Source organism: Mercenaria mercenaria, chromosome 19, assembly GCF_021730395.1.
Source record: "Mercenaria mercenaria strain notata chromosome 19, MADL_Memer_1, whole genome shotgun sequence".
NCBI lineage: Eukaryota > Metazoa > Mollusca > Bivalvia > Venerida > Veneridae > Mercenaria > Mercenaria mercenaria.
The window spans coordinates 30392693-30408810 of record NC_069379.1 but is presented as its reverse complement, the minus strand read 5'-3'; the positions used below and the strand labels follow the sequence as shown (position 1 = coordinate 30408810).

Genomic DNA, 16118 nt, shown 5'->3' with positions numbered 1-16118 from the left:
ATTTCTCTAATTCTAGAAAATATTCAATGTTTATTTACATTGTGCTTTTCCATAATTGATCGTGCTTTTCCATTATTTCAAAAATAACGAAGCTTCTCTTACCTTTCTACAAGATTAAGTCATTTATTCCGGGAAACACTGCATTTGGTGATGCAAGCATGAAATTTGGCATGTGTACTCGTCTGAGACTCCTTCTTTCAGAAAGCCCGTTAGCCACTTGAGAATTTATTATGGCGGCCATTTTTTAAGATGGCCGCCACAGGAAGTTGACTTTTGACTTGAACAGACCTAAATCGAGATTTTTTGTCAATTTTAAGGAAAAGATATCTTTTAGGATACTTTGAGCGTGCAAAACCTATTGCTGAGACACAAAAGACTGGTGTCAAAATCGATTATGGCGCCTTTCAAGATGGCCGACATTTTATGTGAAACAACTAATTTGCCATTAATACTGACGTTCCTAGTTGAATCAATTGCACATAATTAGAGTGTTAAAAGACAGTTTTTGTATCGTCTGCGACTTTACGAACTGACGGTTGACTAAGGCGTAGCTTTTCCGGCGGGACGGTGATGACGACGGCGGCGGTGGCGTCAACGTTAAGTTTGTATGTCAAGTCCTTATTTCAAAAACTACTCTTGTTATTGGGTTGAAACTTCACAAATGTCTTTGTGGTCATTAGGCGCGGTACCAGGCAAAGTTCCGTAACTCTGACATGAATGTTATCAAAATTATCCCCCTTCGAAAATTAGAAATTGTAACGTTAAGTTTTTGTGTCTCCACATGGAATGTTATTCAATTGTGTCCCTTTATGGCCGTCACTGCTTGATTGGAACTTGTCGTCGAGCATTATATAACGCAGAGATTTTTAAAATTAAAGTGTATATAGCAATCCATGTAGACACATCGATTTTGATAAACAGAAGACCTGCTTTGTGTCATAGGTGAAGCAATGCAGATCTAATGTACTTGTTTCCCCTGGAAGGCATGTCTCAAGACTTTATACGTTGGCCAAATAGTTGTTACAGTTGCAGCTGTATAAATCCGTAAACGGGAGTCAAAAACGATTGCATTTACACCTACAACAACATTGTTTTACATGCACATTTGGTCAGTTCTTTACAACTATTTGCAATTTGTGGATTGTTGTCCAGTGCATCTACCAAAGGTCACCTTGTTTCTCCCATCCCCATTCAGCAGGATTTTTGACTTCCATTTGGCAAACAATGCCTGTCCCCATATGCAACCAGCTTGGTATGCAACTCGCTTAGTGTGTTTGGCAAGGGCTGCTTGTGTCGGGCCAAGAGCATCATATGACGTCTGTTTCCGGACAAACATGTCCAGTCTGACGCAATAAATAGCTGCTATAGAACTTGACCTGTCTTGCATATAGATGAAAAGCTTTTCACGAACCCCCTTGTCCTCATTAGATATCACTGGCCGATATACACCTAAGCTCTTAAAGCCATCTGTCACTTCCGAACAAACATTCCAAGTTCAAACAGTCTTTTTACCTTTTCCCCGAAAACTTGACACTACAACAAAATCTGTAAACGCATAAAAGAAAGCAATAACTTTTTCTTTCTCATGGCCAAATGATTAAATGACATCATTTATGGGAATCCGTCTCAAATGTGTCCATATGCGGAGGCTACCCACAGTTGTTCAAGACCAAGACCTTTCAGCTCAGAAAATACACGAATAGCTATGAAAAGCGGTGGCAACTAAATCTGTCTGTAACTTTACTGGCAACCTATTAATGACCCTTCACAACAGCATGCATGTATAAACATCCGAATATCGAGTTCCTCATGTCTTCATGGCGTCAGTCCTTCAAGACTGATTTTCCTGATTGCATACATTCTTTTCTCTCTGGTCAAAATTACAGTTATTTGTGTGTGCATTTCAACATGTCTGTCGGCCGAAAAAATAAAAAGATCAGTCTTGTTATCATTATTCCCCAAGAAAATGCACCAATTGAGTGGGATTTTCCCGTGGCGAGTATCCCTTCGTCTAGCACCATGACCTCATTTCGTTTTTTGTTTTCGTTGCTTTTCATGTACTTTCTGAGCTGGAAGGGCTTGGCCTTGAATAGCTATGGGTAGTCTTTAAACAGGGAACAAATTTAAATTGGAGACACAAAAACTTATCGTTAAAATTTTCAATTTTAAAAGGGGGTAATTTTGTTAAAATTCATGTCAGAATATGGAACTTGGCTTTGTACAGTGCCTAATGACCATAAAGTAGTTCAGAAAAAAAAAAACTTGACATACAACCCTAACGTTGACATCACCGCTGCTGTCGTCATTGCCGTCGCCGTCGAAAAAAAAAATAAGCCTCAGTCCGCCATCAGTTTTTGAAGTCGTAGGTGAGACAAAACTGACCTTCAACACTCTAAATATGTTATTTGTCCATATCATTAAAATTGATTTAACTAGGAACGTCAGTGTTAATGGTAAATTAGTTCTTTCGCATAAAACGGCGGCCATCTTGAAAAAAAGACGCCATATTGGATTTTAAAACGAGTCTTCTGTGTATCGAAAAATAGGTTTTGCACACGCAAAGCATCTTAAGAGATATTTTTTCTCAAAATTGACAAAGATAAGCTCTGTATAGGTCTGTTCAAGTCAAAAATCAACTTCCTGTGGCGGCCATCTTGAAAAATGGCCGCCATTTTGAATTTTCAAGTGGCTAACGTGCTTTTTGAAAAAAGTAGGCTCATACAGACGAGTACACATGCCAAATTTCATGCTTGCATCACCAAATGCGGTATTGTTTCAGTTATCTGCCCAGCTATAAGTGGCGTAAAAATGTTACTAATATGCGTATAATACTTAATGTTTTATATTTTAAAGTCCGCCCGCTTAGCTCAATAGGGAGAACGCAGATCTCTGTATCGCTGGGTCGTGAGTTAGATCCCCGGCTGGGTTGTGCATATGTTCTCAGTGACAATTTGACAGAAGGTATTGCCTGAAATCATTCGACCTCTACCTCAGTTTCATGTGGGAAACTTGGAAGTTACTTGCGGAGAACAGGTTTTTATTTGTACAGAATCAAGGAACACTGGTTAGGTTAACTGCCCAACGTTACATAACAAAAATACTTTTGGAAAACGGTGTTAAACCCAAGATATAATTTACGTTTCATGTATACAGTGTGTGTAAGACAAGTGTATAACTAAGTCTTATTTTAGAACAAAGTGCATGGACATATTGATTTATTTCATAATTTGATAAATACAATTATATGTCAGGAATACATCATTATTTAACAATAGTTCATAAATGAAGATACAGGTCTGCTATAAATATATCTAATTTGCAAACGGCTTGATTATACAAAGCGTTTTTTACCAGAATACAATTTATGTGCACTTTACTCTAAAATATGATAATGTTCAGATACTACAAACAAACGCCTAAAATATATAATATCATTACATCTAAAAATGTTGGATAAACTGCTCCACTTGATAGTCTGGTTGATCAATGTCCAGCACTCTACAAACTTCCATCAATTTTCGTTTTGCTTCTTGTGACGTGGAACCAGAGACAGCAATATTACCGAAAGGTTCGTCGTAAGGCAAATTCTGACCTAGTTTGCGAAACTGTAGAAAGAAAATTTCCTCTTTCTCTATCATTTCATACAACAGGTTTCTAAGAGGCTCTTCATTTAATATTTTCGCATGCAGTGAAGGTATGACCATTACACCAATAAGTATTTCATCTATAGGAGGTGTACGTACGTAGGGAGAAATGCCAGCTGCAATCATCATAGCGCATAGCATGATATCTATACCGTACAATTTCCTCAACCAATCCCGTAAGCAATATCCGCCCATCCTCGAATTGATTTCCAGTAGCTTCGGTCCATTCTCGGTCAATTTAAACTCGACATTAAATGTACCATCGGACAATCCTAAAGTCAGAAATAAAGCAAATATATGGTGAAATAAGGTAATGCTTAAATCTGTTCTATATTGAAGTTAACCTAAAATCACATTGACTATAAAATGCAAGCATTATGTACTAGTTTTTACGTTTCGTGTTACTGATATAATTTATTTATGTCCGGCATTTGACAATACCGAATGTTTGTGAATAATGGAAAATAGCTATAGTCCAGAGCGGACATCTATGAAGAATGAATAAAATATAGGCAAAACAAGACAAAATTACACAAACATAGGAATTGTGTTCATGCAGGAGTCGAATATTTTTCATTATGGTAGAAGGATAACTTTTACACATATAAGATGTAATTTCCACAAAAAATACAGTGGAACAACGACAAAGCGTCTGTCAGTGCAGACAACCGTACATTCTAGCAACAAATCCAAAGCGTAATCGAACTGATGTTATATATATCAACCGCTCTGATACAAAACAGCTACGGCAGATTGTTTATGCAGAGTATATCATATTTGCAACCCGTCTGGAATCAAGTACTTTATTTGTATGTTATTTTTTCTCAAGTCAATAAACAAGAGCTACGCAATGCGATGCAATATACGCCAGAAGGTATGACTTTTGTCCCTAAGTGGTTAAATATTGACCTTAGAAGTGAGCCATCCGAAACATGCACTATGCACATCGTCCTGATGTGGTGAACTTTTGTGCCAAGCTTCCTTCGAATCCTTCAAGCAGTAAAGGTGTTACAGAGCGGACACGAAACACATTCATATGAACCTAAGTGTTACCTTGACCTTGTAACGAGTCATTTAAATCATGCGTTTTGTACGTTGCCTTGATGTTGTGAACATTTGTGTTAAAGTTCTTCGAAATCTTTCAAGGGGTTTAAGAGTCACAGAGCGGACACGAAATTACTAATGGACAGACAGAAAGACAGACAGACGGACACAGGCGTCACAGCATAATTCGTTCCTTCCGGTGTATAAAAAGTGATATTACCAATCTGTAAACAACATCTGTAGGCCGCTTCAATAAGTCGTGCTTGTTTGTCCTCAGAAAGGAATGACGGCATACGCTTAGCTGTTGCTGCAATATATACACATTTTAAATATGCAAACATAAATAAGATTTCTTTTATATATAACTTTTATATAATTTGTCCCGTAAACTGCTTTTGATAAGTGCGAGTACTGTCTACATTCAAAGTTTTAAAATACATCATTTTGATGAAAGATACACATTTGATATATCTTAATCACTATAAGCATGTATTCAGTACAGTGTTCTATTTCAATAAACCCACAAACTAATAAAGGAACACATTGCGTTCAGTCAAACACACATTTGCTTGGTCGACGATGATATTATATATGATAAATGTCCACCAATTCAGAAAAAATATAAATCAGTCAGCTTTTTGATATTCATTAGAGACATTTTATTTTGCGAATGAATGATTGTGTTGAACTACAATGTAAATGGTTTGCGCAGGAATTGAAGTGATCTGCTCTGGGCAAATAGAGTTTAGACAACATTACATGTATTTTAGGTTAAAATGGCAGATCGAGCCGTTCTTTAATGAATACATAATAAAGATTTCGCTGGGTCATTTTTTTTCGAGGAAAGCGTGTTGGTCATTATATGTTCCGTATAGCGTCAATACCCACCAAACAAGTGTAATAAAAGAGCCGCGCCATGTGAAAATCAACACAGCTGCTTTGTGGCAGGCATGGATCCATGCTGTTTGCTAACGGTTTCTCTAATTGCAATAGGCTTTGAAAGCGAACAGCATGGATCGCGACCAGACTGCGCGGATGCGCAAGCTGGTCTTGATCCATGCTGGACGCAAAGCCACTATGTTAGTTTTCTCATGTTGCGGCTCAAATAATTGTTTGTTAAAGCAGAAAAGTATTCACCAATGAAATAGGGTCGTCTGGCCACACCACCGTCTGTGATAAAAGCAGCAATAAGCTTGCTATCATATATGATAACATCAATATTATGCTCAGTTCCGCCGAAAAAACTCCATTGTCATCATCGAATTGCCATGAGTTAGCCCAATTCCGGGAAAGTCTGAATCATTCCGAAGTGTGCTGGTTATCTGACCGAATTTCTTCTTTAATTCAATTCTGTTTTCAACAACACAAGCACCAATTGAACCCGCGCCGTTATCTAGTTTCAACATTGCAGGAAACCTAAAGCTTAGAGAAACAAACAATAAACAGTTCTTAGATAATACAAAATTAAATACCGGTATTGCAATACCAAGGAATTACATAATCCTAACAAAATGAAAAAAGATATTTTTATAACTACAAATCGTCTTGAGTAATCACCTGTATCGTGCATCCACTTACATTATGCAGCAAATTTCTCTAGTTGACATCTTGTTCTAATTGACATTATCAGCTACATGCCTTTAATTCATATACGTTTTTATTCAAACCCTCTATACATGTCACTTAAATATAGTCAAAGATTTTCCTACAATTATCATTGCGAAAGAAAAAGATCAAGTTTTGATATTCTGCGACTGTAAAAGTCAGAACTTTAATAGGAATATGAGTTTGTAAAGAAAAGAGAAGCAAGCGTAAAATGTCATTTTACCCATCAGGCAATTTCTCGCAGTCCATTTCTGTCGTCAAATGTACGACCTTTGTTGAATACATATGAGTCCGAGGCCTATGAGATGTATCTGTTCCGCGCATGCTCAAAACATTTAGAGTTCTAGTTTTCGAATTAGCTGTCATCATTGCCTCGAAGCTTGGACCTTGTAATAATAAATGTTGTGCTCAATAATTGCGTAAAAATAAACTAACATCAACATGCACGTCAGATAATTTTACGAAGAAGGAAAATAGGAACATTGTATAATTTGTTTCATTTATGGAAGTCGCAAGTGGATATTATATCTGAAAAGTAATATTTGTTGAACAGGTATTTCGCTAGATGTACAGGTCTGCTTCATAAGTTTGCTACACAGCTGAATTTCCCAGCTCTCCTACATCGGCAAAGTAAGGATCACGTTGAAGGTTATTAATACATTTACAACTAAACATGATTGTTTTTACGTCTTTCATTAAATGCGTAATAGCTTTAGCTGATAATCGTTTATTTAATATGCGCTTTATTGTTATATCAGGAAAAGAATGACAAATTGATATAACATGAAGCACAATTTAGCTACCTTTGCATAGATCCAATACACTCATCCCATTAAAGTACATAGGTCAGTTCCTCGAAATATAGCTATTAAGAAAGGAATTCAGGTAGATACGAATGAATCTGCAGAACAGATTAAACCCTTAATTTTGGCATTAAAACCATATCGGATTGCCAAAAAATGTATGTCAATGACCTAATTATTAAAAGATACATAATGTATTTTATTACAACTCTTACAGAACTTTAAACAATTTGACTGAATATCTGTCATTCAAGGCCACAAAATAATATATTTTCATGCTTTATAATATGGCATAAGTCAGAAAATAAAATAGCGTGGTGAATACGATTAAAGTGTTGTTTTCAGATAAAAGCACTATAAACATAATTGTGCATGTTGTATCTGTCTGAAATTGATGTTGTTGTTTTTTTTAATGTTTTGTCCACAATAAAAAGCAAGAATTACTATTAAGTTGTTTTATGAATAACAAACATACTTAAGTAAACTAAATTTCTAACCTAAGTAATACTTAAGTAAATAATCAATTTCTTATACTTATACTTAAGATGCTTTATGAATACGGCCCCTGGTGTACATGAATTTCACTATCTTACACTTATCTTGAACATATTGTGAAAGTATATAAGAAGAAGAATATATATATAAACAACCTCCTAAGCATACAGTGATTCCATTTCAAGGACACTTTGGTTGATACTAATGTCGGATCGGCTTTATAGAAACAAAGTGTAAAAATAATTACAAGAGCTACCGATTTCATATGCGCATTATTATGGTTGGAAGCTGTGACTTGATTTACTTTTCGGGCATACCTTTAATTCCCAACTTTTCATTAATCAGAGCTGCCAAAGGTACACATTCGTCCCAGAAAGGAAGACATCCATCCGCCTTGATTCCGTGGCCATGTATTAAATTGAGGATTTCGGCCGCATGCACGTCGTCGATTTTATGATCAGAGAAATCGTATTGGATAAAATGAGGTACATGATCTTTGGCAATGTGCTGACTGTCTGTTTCCACAACAATTACCTAGTTATATTTCCAAAATATTTTGTAATTTGAATATATTGATAATAAGATAAAAACTTACAGGTATTTGCTTGCCTTCATTATAGAGATTATAAGAAGACCGTTTATTCGCACAGAACGAATAAAACAAAGCAACACAGACTTGTAATAACTTAATTAGGGTAATTGTCTGGTGTTTTTCGGGGTTTAACTTATATATTCGAGAAATAAATAACAATTATAAATTTCTGATATTTTGATGTTGATATATCTTTCGGGAACTTTACTTATCATCTGAGAATATGAAAAAAGTTCAAGTCTAGAATCAATTATTCCATTCTTAAAATAAATTAACGCCGTAACATACTTTTAAACAGTACCTTCGGAATACTGTTACACAGTCTTTTCTGTCTTTAAAGCCTGAACAAATGCAATCTGAACTTAGCAACAATATTTCAAGTTAATTATTCAATGAACTTGGGAATCACTCCAAATGAGTTCTTGATACTAAATAATGGCTGCCTCCTGTGTCACCGAATGTAAAGTGCTTAGCAGATTACAATTTACAGGATACAAGCATATACCAATTTTTATATTATGCGCACTGATGACAGACTGTGTTTTATAATCCATATCACTCACTGCTTATCACTCAATATAAATGAAACTACATTTCCGATCTACTTGTGCATTGCGTATAATTTTAAAATTATTTGATTTGAACAGGATGAAAGTTGTAGTCGCACTTTGTTCTTTATAGTATATTTCTGGATTCAAATTGTTTTACTTTATGGGAATTTCATAACATTATATAGCAAGACATAAAATAAAATGGAATTTTATGGCGTGTGCGTCTTTCTAACGTCATAACACGTCTGACGTCATGTTCGTTTACGCACGTCTGTTTCCAACACTAAGAATAACATCTGTTTCAAAATGCATTTCTAACTTCTTGATGAGATTAATTCCATATTCACTCAATTTTAATTATCCTCTATATAATTATAGATGGAAGTAAAAATGACAGGCGGAATAAAATGCTAGACAATGAAGAAAAAGTGAAATGATCAGTTTGAGAAACATCATAAACATAATTCGGGTTTAATTAACAGATATTCAAGCAGTCTGTGTGTCTGCATTTTTAATCTTGTTTGGGACAATTGTGCATGTTTCGTAGCAGTGTATGCAAAATTCCCCAGTTGTAACACATCACATTTTTCGACTTCTGAATATAATGAAACTAAAGTTATTGATATAGTCGTTTTTTTCAAGTATACCTTAACATCTATTGTCCAAGTCAAAGCATGTGGTTACGCGGTATTTTCACAGAGATTTTGATACCTTATCTGTCTTAAAGTCGGGGACAAACCGTGTCAGCTATCATATTGCTTTATTTCATTCATTCTGTGCGACTTAACGGTCTTAAATTTTAATTTGTATGATATATTGATAAACGGGGCCAAGATATTTCATTCATTACAATTTATTAAAACGAACTTTAATCATTTTTTTAAAATAAAATATTGACAGTTACTTGTTCCTTATTAAAATTTTCGTGATTATCAGTGCTATACAAATACGGACTTTACTTCACTAATCTTGTGACCGAGAATACAAATGGTTTTACTGGTAAAATTCATTTCATCATGCTTAACATTACTTTACCTCTATTCCATATTTAGCTGAAATCCTGCAATATTTTCTAAGTCTATAATTCCACACCCGATCACATAATGCGTTTTTCCATTGATGAGGTTAAGCTGAGACGCCTGTCTATGTTTTCAGACGTAGACATAATGCTGCCGACTTGATAACGAACTTCCCAGTTAGTGTCATTGCTTCTGTAAATTTTCCATTTCTGGTTTCGAATCAAATTTATAGTTCCAGCTTCTTTATAATACCTAATCCTAAGGCTTTCTCTTCGACAATTTTCTCAAAATTTAAGTTAAGTTCACCCTTGTTCACTTTAAAAATTCAGTTTCACAAGAACGCCCTATTCGTGAATAGACAAAGCATATGTATGTATAGTTACGTTCATCATAAAAATCTTTAGCAGAGTGATCAATTTTTTCATTAACAAAATAAATTATTTTAAATTTTTTTATTTGATTTATTCTACTACATGACAGAAGTTGGTACATGTTTGTGCATTTATAATTCACAAGAGACAATGCGACTCAGTCGATGTTCAAGATGTTCCGTTTAGACATTTTGTTAAAACAAAATTCATTAGTTGACGTCCATGTTTGATGAACCGGTATTTCGCGACCGTCTGACTGACTTTGTAAATCGTTTTTTAAAGTTAAAAAGTATCGATTTGCTTATTACTCGTAAGTTTTTCATTTAGCAATATCTTTAAGTTTGTGGCTATCATTTTAACGTTGAAGTCGATAATTTCGTTAAAGCGACGAATATGACGTTCAGTTTAGAATAAAAAGTTTCAATTAATCTTGTTTCAAGTAAAACTCGAACGATAGTGTTTGATGAAAGAACTAACATAATGGTGAAAGCCTAATTTGCTATCGATTTCAGGAAAAAATAACAACTAGCGAAGCCACCGAAATGAATATATCGTAAAATCATGTTGCGTTACCCCTAATTATCAGCTAATTTAATTTAGGTTTACACTCATTTAATATCTTTTCAAATCTTAGTATCTTAAAGCCTCATTTATGAGTTTCGATAACGATGTGAAACGAAGAATGGTATCTGAGGAAGCGATTTTATCAAAAGTGGTCTTTTGAACTGAGTGTATAAACCGCCACTTATGTGCGAAATTGTTTTAATGCAGAATGTTTAACATAGCTAAATGCGACAAATGTGCTTAACATAGGGAACCAATCATTTTTTAATAAAGTTTAATATAGATTTTTTTTATAAAAAATTATGTTTTCAATTATTCAAAGTACATATAAGAATTTTTCCCGTTCCAGTACACTGGTAAAAATTTACTTATGCTTAACATAACATGAATTCCGATATTCGAGCTGACATAAGATCCTAAGCAAGTTAGAAGAAGTGTTAAATGGCATCCATATTTCATTTCATACACATTTTAACGCTAAGCCTTACGTTACGAGAAAAAAAACTCAAATCATAGAATGAAAGAGTTGGTTTCTTCTGAAAATTTAAGGCATGTAAAACATGTATAAGAATTTTACGCCTTTAAAAACTAACCATTTTCAAAAGAAAGTTACCTATGTTCGTTTTGATGCATTTGTGAAAACGCAAAAGCGTTAGTAGTTTAGAAAGTAAGGTTATTAAGCCAGTTTGGCCTCACCTGACCCCTTGACCTCTTCTAAAACATCCAAAGCCAGCCAATTCAAATTTAAAAAATCCAAAGCCAACCAGTCTTAAAATACTAACTCAATGCATTTGTACCCTGAAAATCTTTAAGAGAAACTGAGTTTCTATCTTTGATGAACGTAAGGTTGAAGGGTCAATCTGATCTTACTTAACCTATAACCCTCGGACAGCCCAGACAAATACCGGACAATTAAACAAACCACAGGTTTTAAACCCAATTAAAAGTTTTAAATACATATGATATAGATGAGTTTACAGAATAAAATATATTGTTTGAAAGAAAGAAGATTTACTGATAATAAAACCCCATTATTTTACAGCAAAAAAACGGGAAAAGAATGATAAGGCCCAAACCTGTTCATCTTGCGGAAGAATGAAATCAAAGTTTGTTAAAAGTACTATCAAAGCAGGTAATTTGATATCCATAAAGCCAGTGTTACCTTTATTACCTAAAAAAGGGTTAACACTTCCGGATATAACTATTGTGGACCAGGAAATCCTTTAGATATGGACCTCCTGTCAACGAACTGGACGCAGTATGTAAGACCCAAGACTTTTGCTATGACCAGCGGTGTAAAAAAAGGTAATGCGACAAACAAGCTTTCCAATTTTAAATAACACTAAATAAAAAAACATTTGGGGAAAAGATTGAAAAACATTTAGTTCTAAAACTGCAATTAAAACGAAATATAAACTTGGTCTCGGAAAAAAACGAAAGTCAAAAAACGGGAAAAGGGGGTAGAGTATTTACTTGGACGTAAGTCCTTGGAAGCAAAGAGCTTACTCAAAAAGACCCCCGAATAACGTGGAGTGATGAATTAGCAGAAGAATTACACAAACCAATTAAAAGAAAATTAGGAAACGACGGTGATTGTTAATGATATTGATGATACTTGGTCTGCTGATTTAGTTGATTGCAAACTTTTTCAAAATATAATAAAGGAGTAAAGTACTTGTTAACCGTTATTGATATATTCAGTAAATATGCTTGGGTTATTCCATTAAAGAATAAAACTGGAGAATCTCTTACTAAAGCATTTAATAAAATAGTTTCAGAAGGTAGAACACCAACAATTTATGGGTAGATAAAGGGAAAAGAATTTTATAATAAAAAGTTTGAATCATTTTTGAATAAAAATAAGATTAATATGTATCATACATTTAATGAGGAAAAAGTGTCTAATCGAAGATTTAAATAGAAGTTTTAAAAAGAATAATGTGGAAATATTTTACAGCAAATAGTACTTAAAACATATTTAGATAATTTGCAGGAAATGGTTGATAAATATAACAAAAAAAAAACTTCTGGGTATAAAATGACCCCCACCGAAGCCAGAAAAAACTTAAATAAAGGTACTGTTTACTTTAATTTAACGGTAATTAAAGATACCAAAGAGTAAACCAAAATTAAAATTGGTGATCGAGTTCGCTTAAGCAAACTGAAAAGACATTTTAAAAAAGGATATACACCAAACTGGACAGAGGAAATATTTATAATTTATAAAATTAATAATACAATCCCAGAACATACACTATAAAAGATTTAAATGATGAAATAATTTCAGGGTTCATTTTATGAGCAAGAACTTTTACCTACTACACAAGAAGTTTTTAGAATAGAAAAAAGTTATTAGACGAGACTATAAGAAAACAAGCTTTAGTAAAAGGGAAAGGTTACAATGAAAAATTTAATAGTTGGGTACCATTTAATGAATTGGAAGAAATTTAAATTGAAAATATATTATATAAAGGAGTAATAAAAATCTAATTTTAATAATGGAATAGAAACAATAGATCAATTAATTATTCCCCTAACAAAACTAGCTGCTTCTTACAGAAAAGTTATAAATTTTGTGGGAGAGAAATACTGGGTTATATATTACAACAATTTATCTTTGGTTGTTCAGCTGCAATTAGCACTTGTTCCACCTATTCCATATTTTGTAGCAGTTGTTTGGTGTTGTTCCACCAGTAATTACCATATTTACTAATAGACTAAAACTTGAGCCCAAGAAATTTATTTTAAAAACACTCATCACAAAATAAAAAACTAATAACAAAAGCACGGTTTGCAGCTTTAGCTGTTCATAACCCTAATGATCCTGGAAAAGTAAATAAAGAAGAAGAGAAAAAAGATATTCAGATATTTTTACAATACTGTTAGAAATGCAGAAAGAAAAAAATATTTAATGCCCTTTGAAACATATATGAAGGAATTTAAACTTAACGGATAAAAAGTAAAAAAGAAGAAGAGTTATATTAAAAAATTTTTTCTATAAGTATTTATATAAATGAGAAAATTATATCAGTTGAAGGTAAATGCATCAGGAAAAGTACGTTTTTAGATATTATTAAAGAATATAATCCTAATTTTAATATAATTCCAGAACCAATTCAGGGAATGGCAAAATGTTAATGAACCCAAGCGGAAATTCTTTTAAACCCTTTTTGAACTTGCTGCTCAGAACCTCTAAAAAAATTCATTTCCTTTTTGAATTAGCAACTTTAAACAGTCACATAAAATGTTAAATTCTGCTAAAACTTTGATGGTGTTTCTTTTCTTGAACGATGTTATTTAACTAACAGCAATGTTTTTACAAAACAATATCACGACAACAATGTTATAAATGACCCCGAGTGGGCAGTATACAATCCTTTCTTAATTGATCAATTTATTAAAATACATGGAAAAACCCCAATTGATGCTTTTATTTATGTTAAAACCGATCCTAAAGTATGTTTCCAAGACTTCAAAAAAGAAACAGAACTGAAGAAAACAGATTTGGGTTTAGATTTTTTAGAAAAACTACACAAATTACACGAAGAATGGTTAAATAGAATGTCTCAAAAGGGAAATTAAAATTTTAACAGTTGATAACAATTTAGAAAAATAACTTTAAAATCTTTTTCCAAAGATATAGATAACATAAACAAATTTCTCAAATCAATATAATTTCTTTACGTGCTTTTTTAGATATTTTTCTCTATAAGAAAAATTTATATAGATGGTTAATAGAAGGTAGATAGAATGATTATGCCAACATTAAACCCAGCACTTTAGGAGAAAATCAATCCAGACAAAAATTCATATAAAAAAGTACTCAAAAGAAGAAACGTTATTAAATCAAAACTTAATCAAATAGTTAGCGTTTGAATATAAAAAATATGTCATTGATAAATTACAAAATGTTATAGATCCCCATCTATTAGAAAGGAATTTATTTGAAGGCTGTGGTTGTCAAATTAACTGAAGAAGAAAATGTCGAAAGGTATGTGATTGTCCCAGACCAAATAATCATCGAAACAACCCAAAAAGAGTTATTGCAACCGATTGTGACACTAAGAAGAAAAAATATATAAAAGCATTTACGCAGCATTTAAAGACCTTGATATTAATCAGGTTAATAAAAAGTGCTGTGAAGGGAAAAACGAGTAAAAAGTGGAATATCAAAAACTAATGGAAAAAGATATAAATTTAAATATTTTTTTCTCTTAAAACTTTATTTATTTTATTATTTTTTTAACCCTTTTTGCTTAACGAATTTTTTTTTTTTCTAAATATAATATAAAGATGGAAATTGAGAGATCTACAAAGCAATATCATAAGAAATTTGAAATTAAAATTGAATATAGACAAGATCCAAAAATCAATTATATTTAACTATAAACGACTCTTATGAAAACTTAAATTTGAACTGAAGCTTTAAAAGGTTAAAAAAAAACCCTTTGTTTTAAAAAATAACTTTTGTAAAAATGATGCACATATACAAATAAAAATCAGTTTATTTTCAATCAAAGGCTTTAGAAATTTTTAAACAAAAACGAAATAAAAAACATTTTACGTCAAGCTTTTGATGAAATAATAGATAGTATTGGTAATTGGATTCAGAAGGAAGTGGTTGGAGAATAGAGTAAAGTTGATGCTCATTATATAAATAGATATAAATATACACCACTGGCTTCAAGTTATTTAGATTACCAAAAACCATTACAACATCCAAAAAAAGGATTGATAAATATAAAAAAAGATGATAATGAATGTTTTAGATGGTGTCATTTAGCTTAAAAATTTTCCCTGTAACAAAACTTTCTGAAAGAGTTTAAAATTATAAAAAAATATAAACGATCTTGATTATACTGGAATTAAATTTCCTGTAATTAAATCAAATACCTAAAATAGAAGTTTTAAATGATATTTCATTTAATATATTTGGTTACGAAAAAACCTACGGGAATTTATCCCATTATACATATCAAAATATCAATATTCCGAAAGGTGTGACATGTTGCTAATTAATAATAACGAAATAACACATTATGTTTGGATAAAAGACTTTAATAGATTAATGTTTAAAAAAACAAAATGTAAAAATAAAAAACATTTTTGCAAATCATGCTTACAAATTTTTCTCTCAAGAAAGAATATTAAATGAACATATTCCAAATTGTTTAGCTATTAATGGTGTCCAAGCTGTAAAAATGCCAAAAGAGGGAAGTAAAATACAATTTAAAAATTATCATAAAGGTTTAGCAGTACCTTTTGTAATTTATGCTGATTTTGAATCAATAACTAAGAAAGTTTTAAGATCCCCTTTCTAAATTCCAGTTTGTTTAGTTCTGCTCATTGTTTTCTCGTTTAGGGCAAACCCATTGTTTTAACTGGGGACCATACGCCGCTTTCATGGAATTACACACTAGTGTAGCATTG

At 32.6% G+C, this 16118-nt stretch overlaps 2 protein-coding genes across 2 annotated transcripts; both read right to left on the bottom strand.

The window, feature by feature from the left end:
• Positions 1-3191: 3191 nt before the first annotated feature.
• Positions 3192-5086, bottom strand: LOC128550917 (carnosine synthase 1-like). The gene is made up of 2 exons (XM_053530970.1): positions 4909-5086; positions 3192-3916 (listed from the first exon to the last, which is right to left on the bottom strand). Exons 1-2 carry the CDS (start codon positions 5027-5029, stop codon positions 3441-3443), a joined length of 597 nt encoding a protein of 198 aa, XP_053386945.1. The 5' UTR covers positions 5030-5086; the 3' UTR covers positions 3192-3440.
• A 745-nt stretch (positions 5087-5831) lies between these two features.
• Positions 5832-6674, bottom strand: LOC128550918 (carnosine synthase 1-like). Its single transcript, XM_053530972.1, has 2 exons — positions 6517-6674; positions 5832-6110 (listed from the first exon to the last, which is right to left on the bottom strand). The coding sequence occupies exons 1-2, from the start codon at positions 6660-6662 to the stop codon at positions 5915-5917; spliced, it is 342 nt and encodes a 113-aa protein (XP_053386947.1). The 5' UTR covers positions 6663-6674; the 3' UTR covers positions 5832-5914.
• Positions 6675-16118: the final 9444 nt, after the last annotated feature.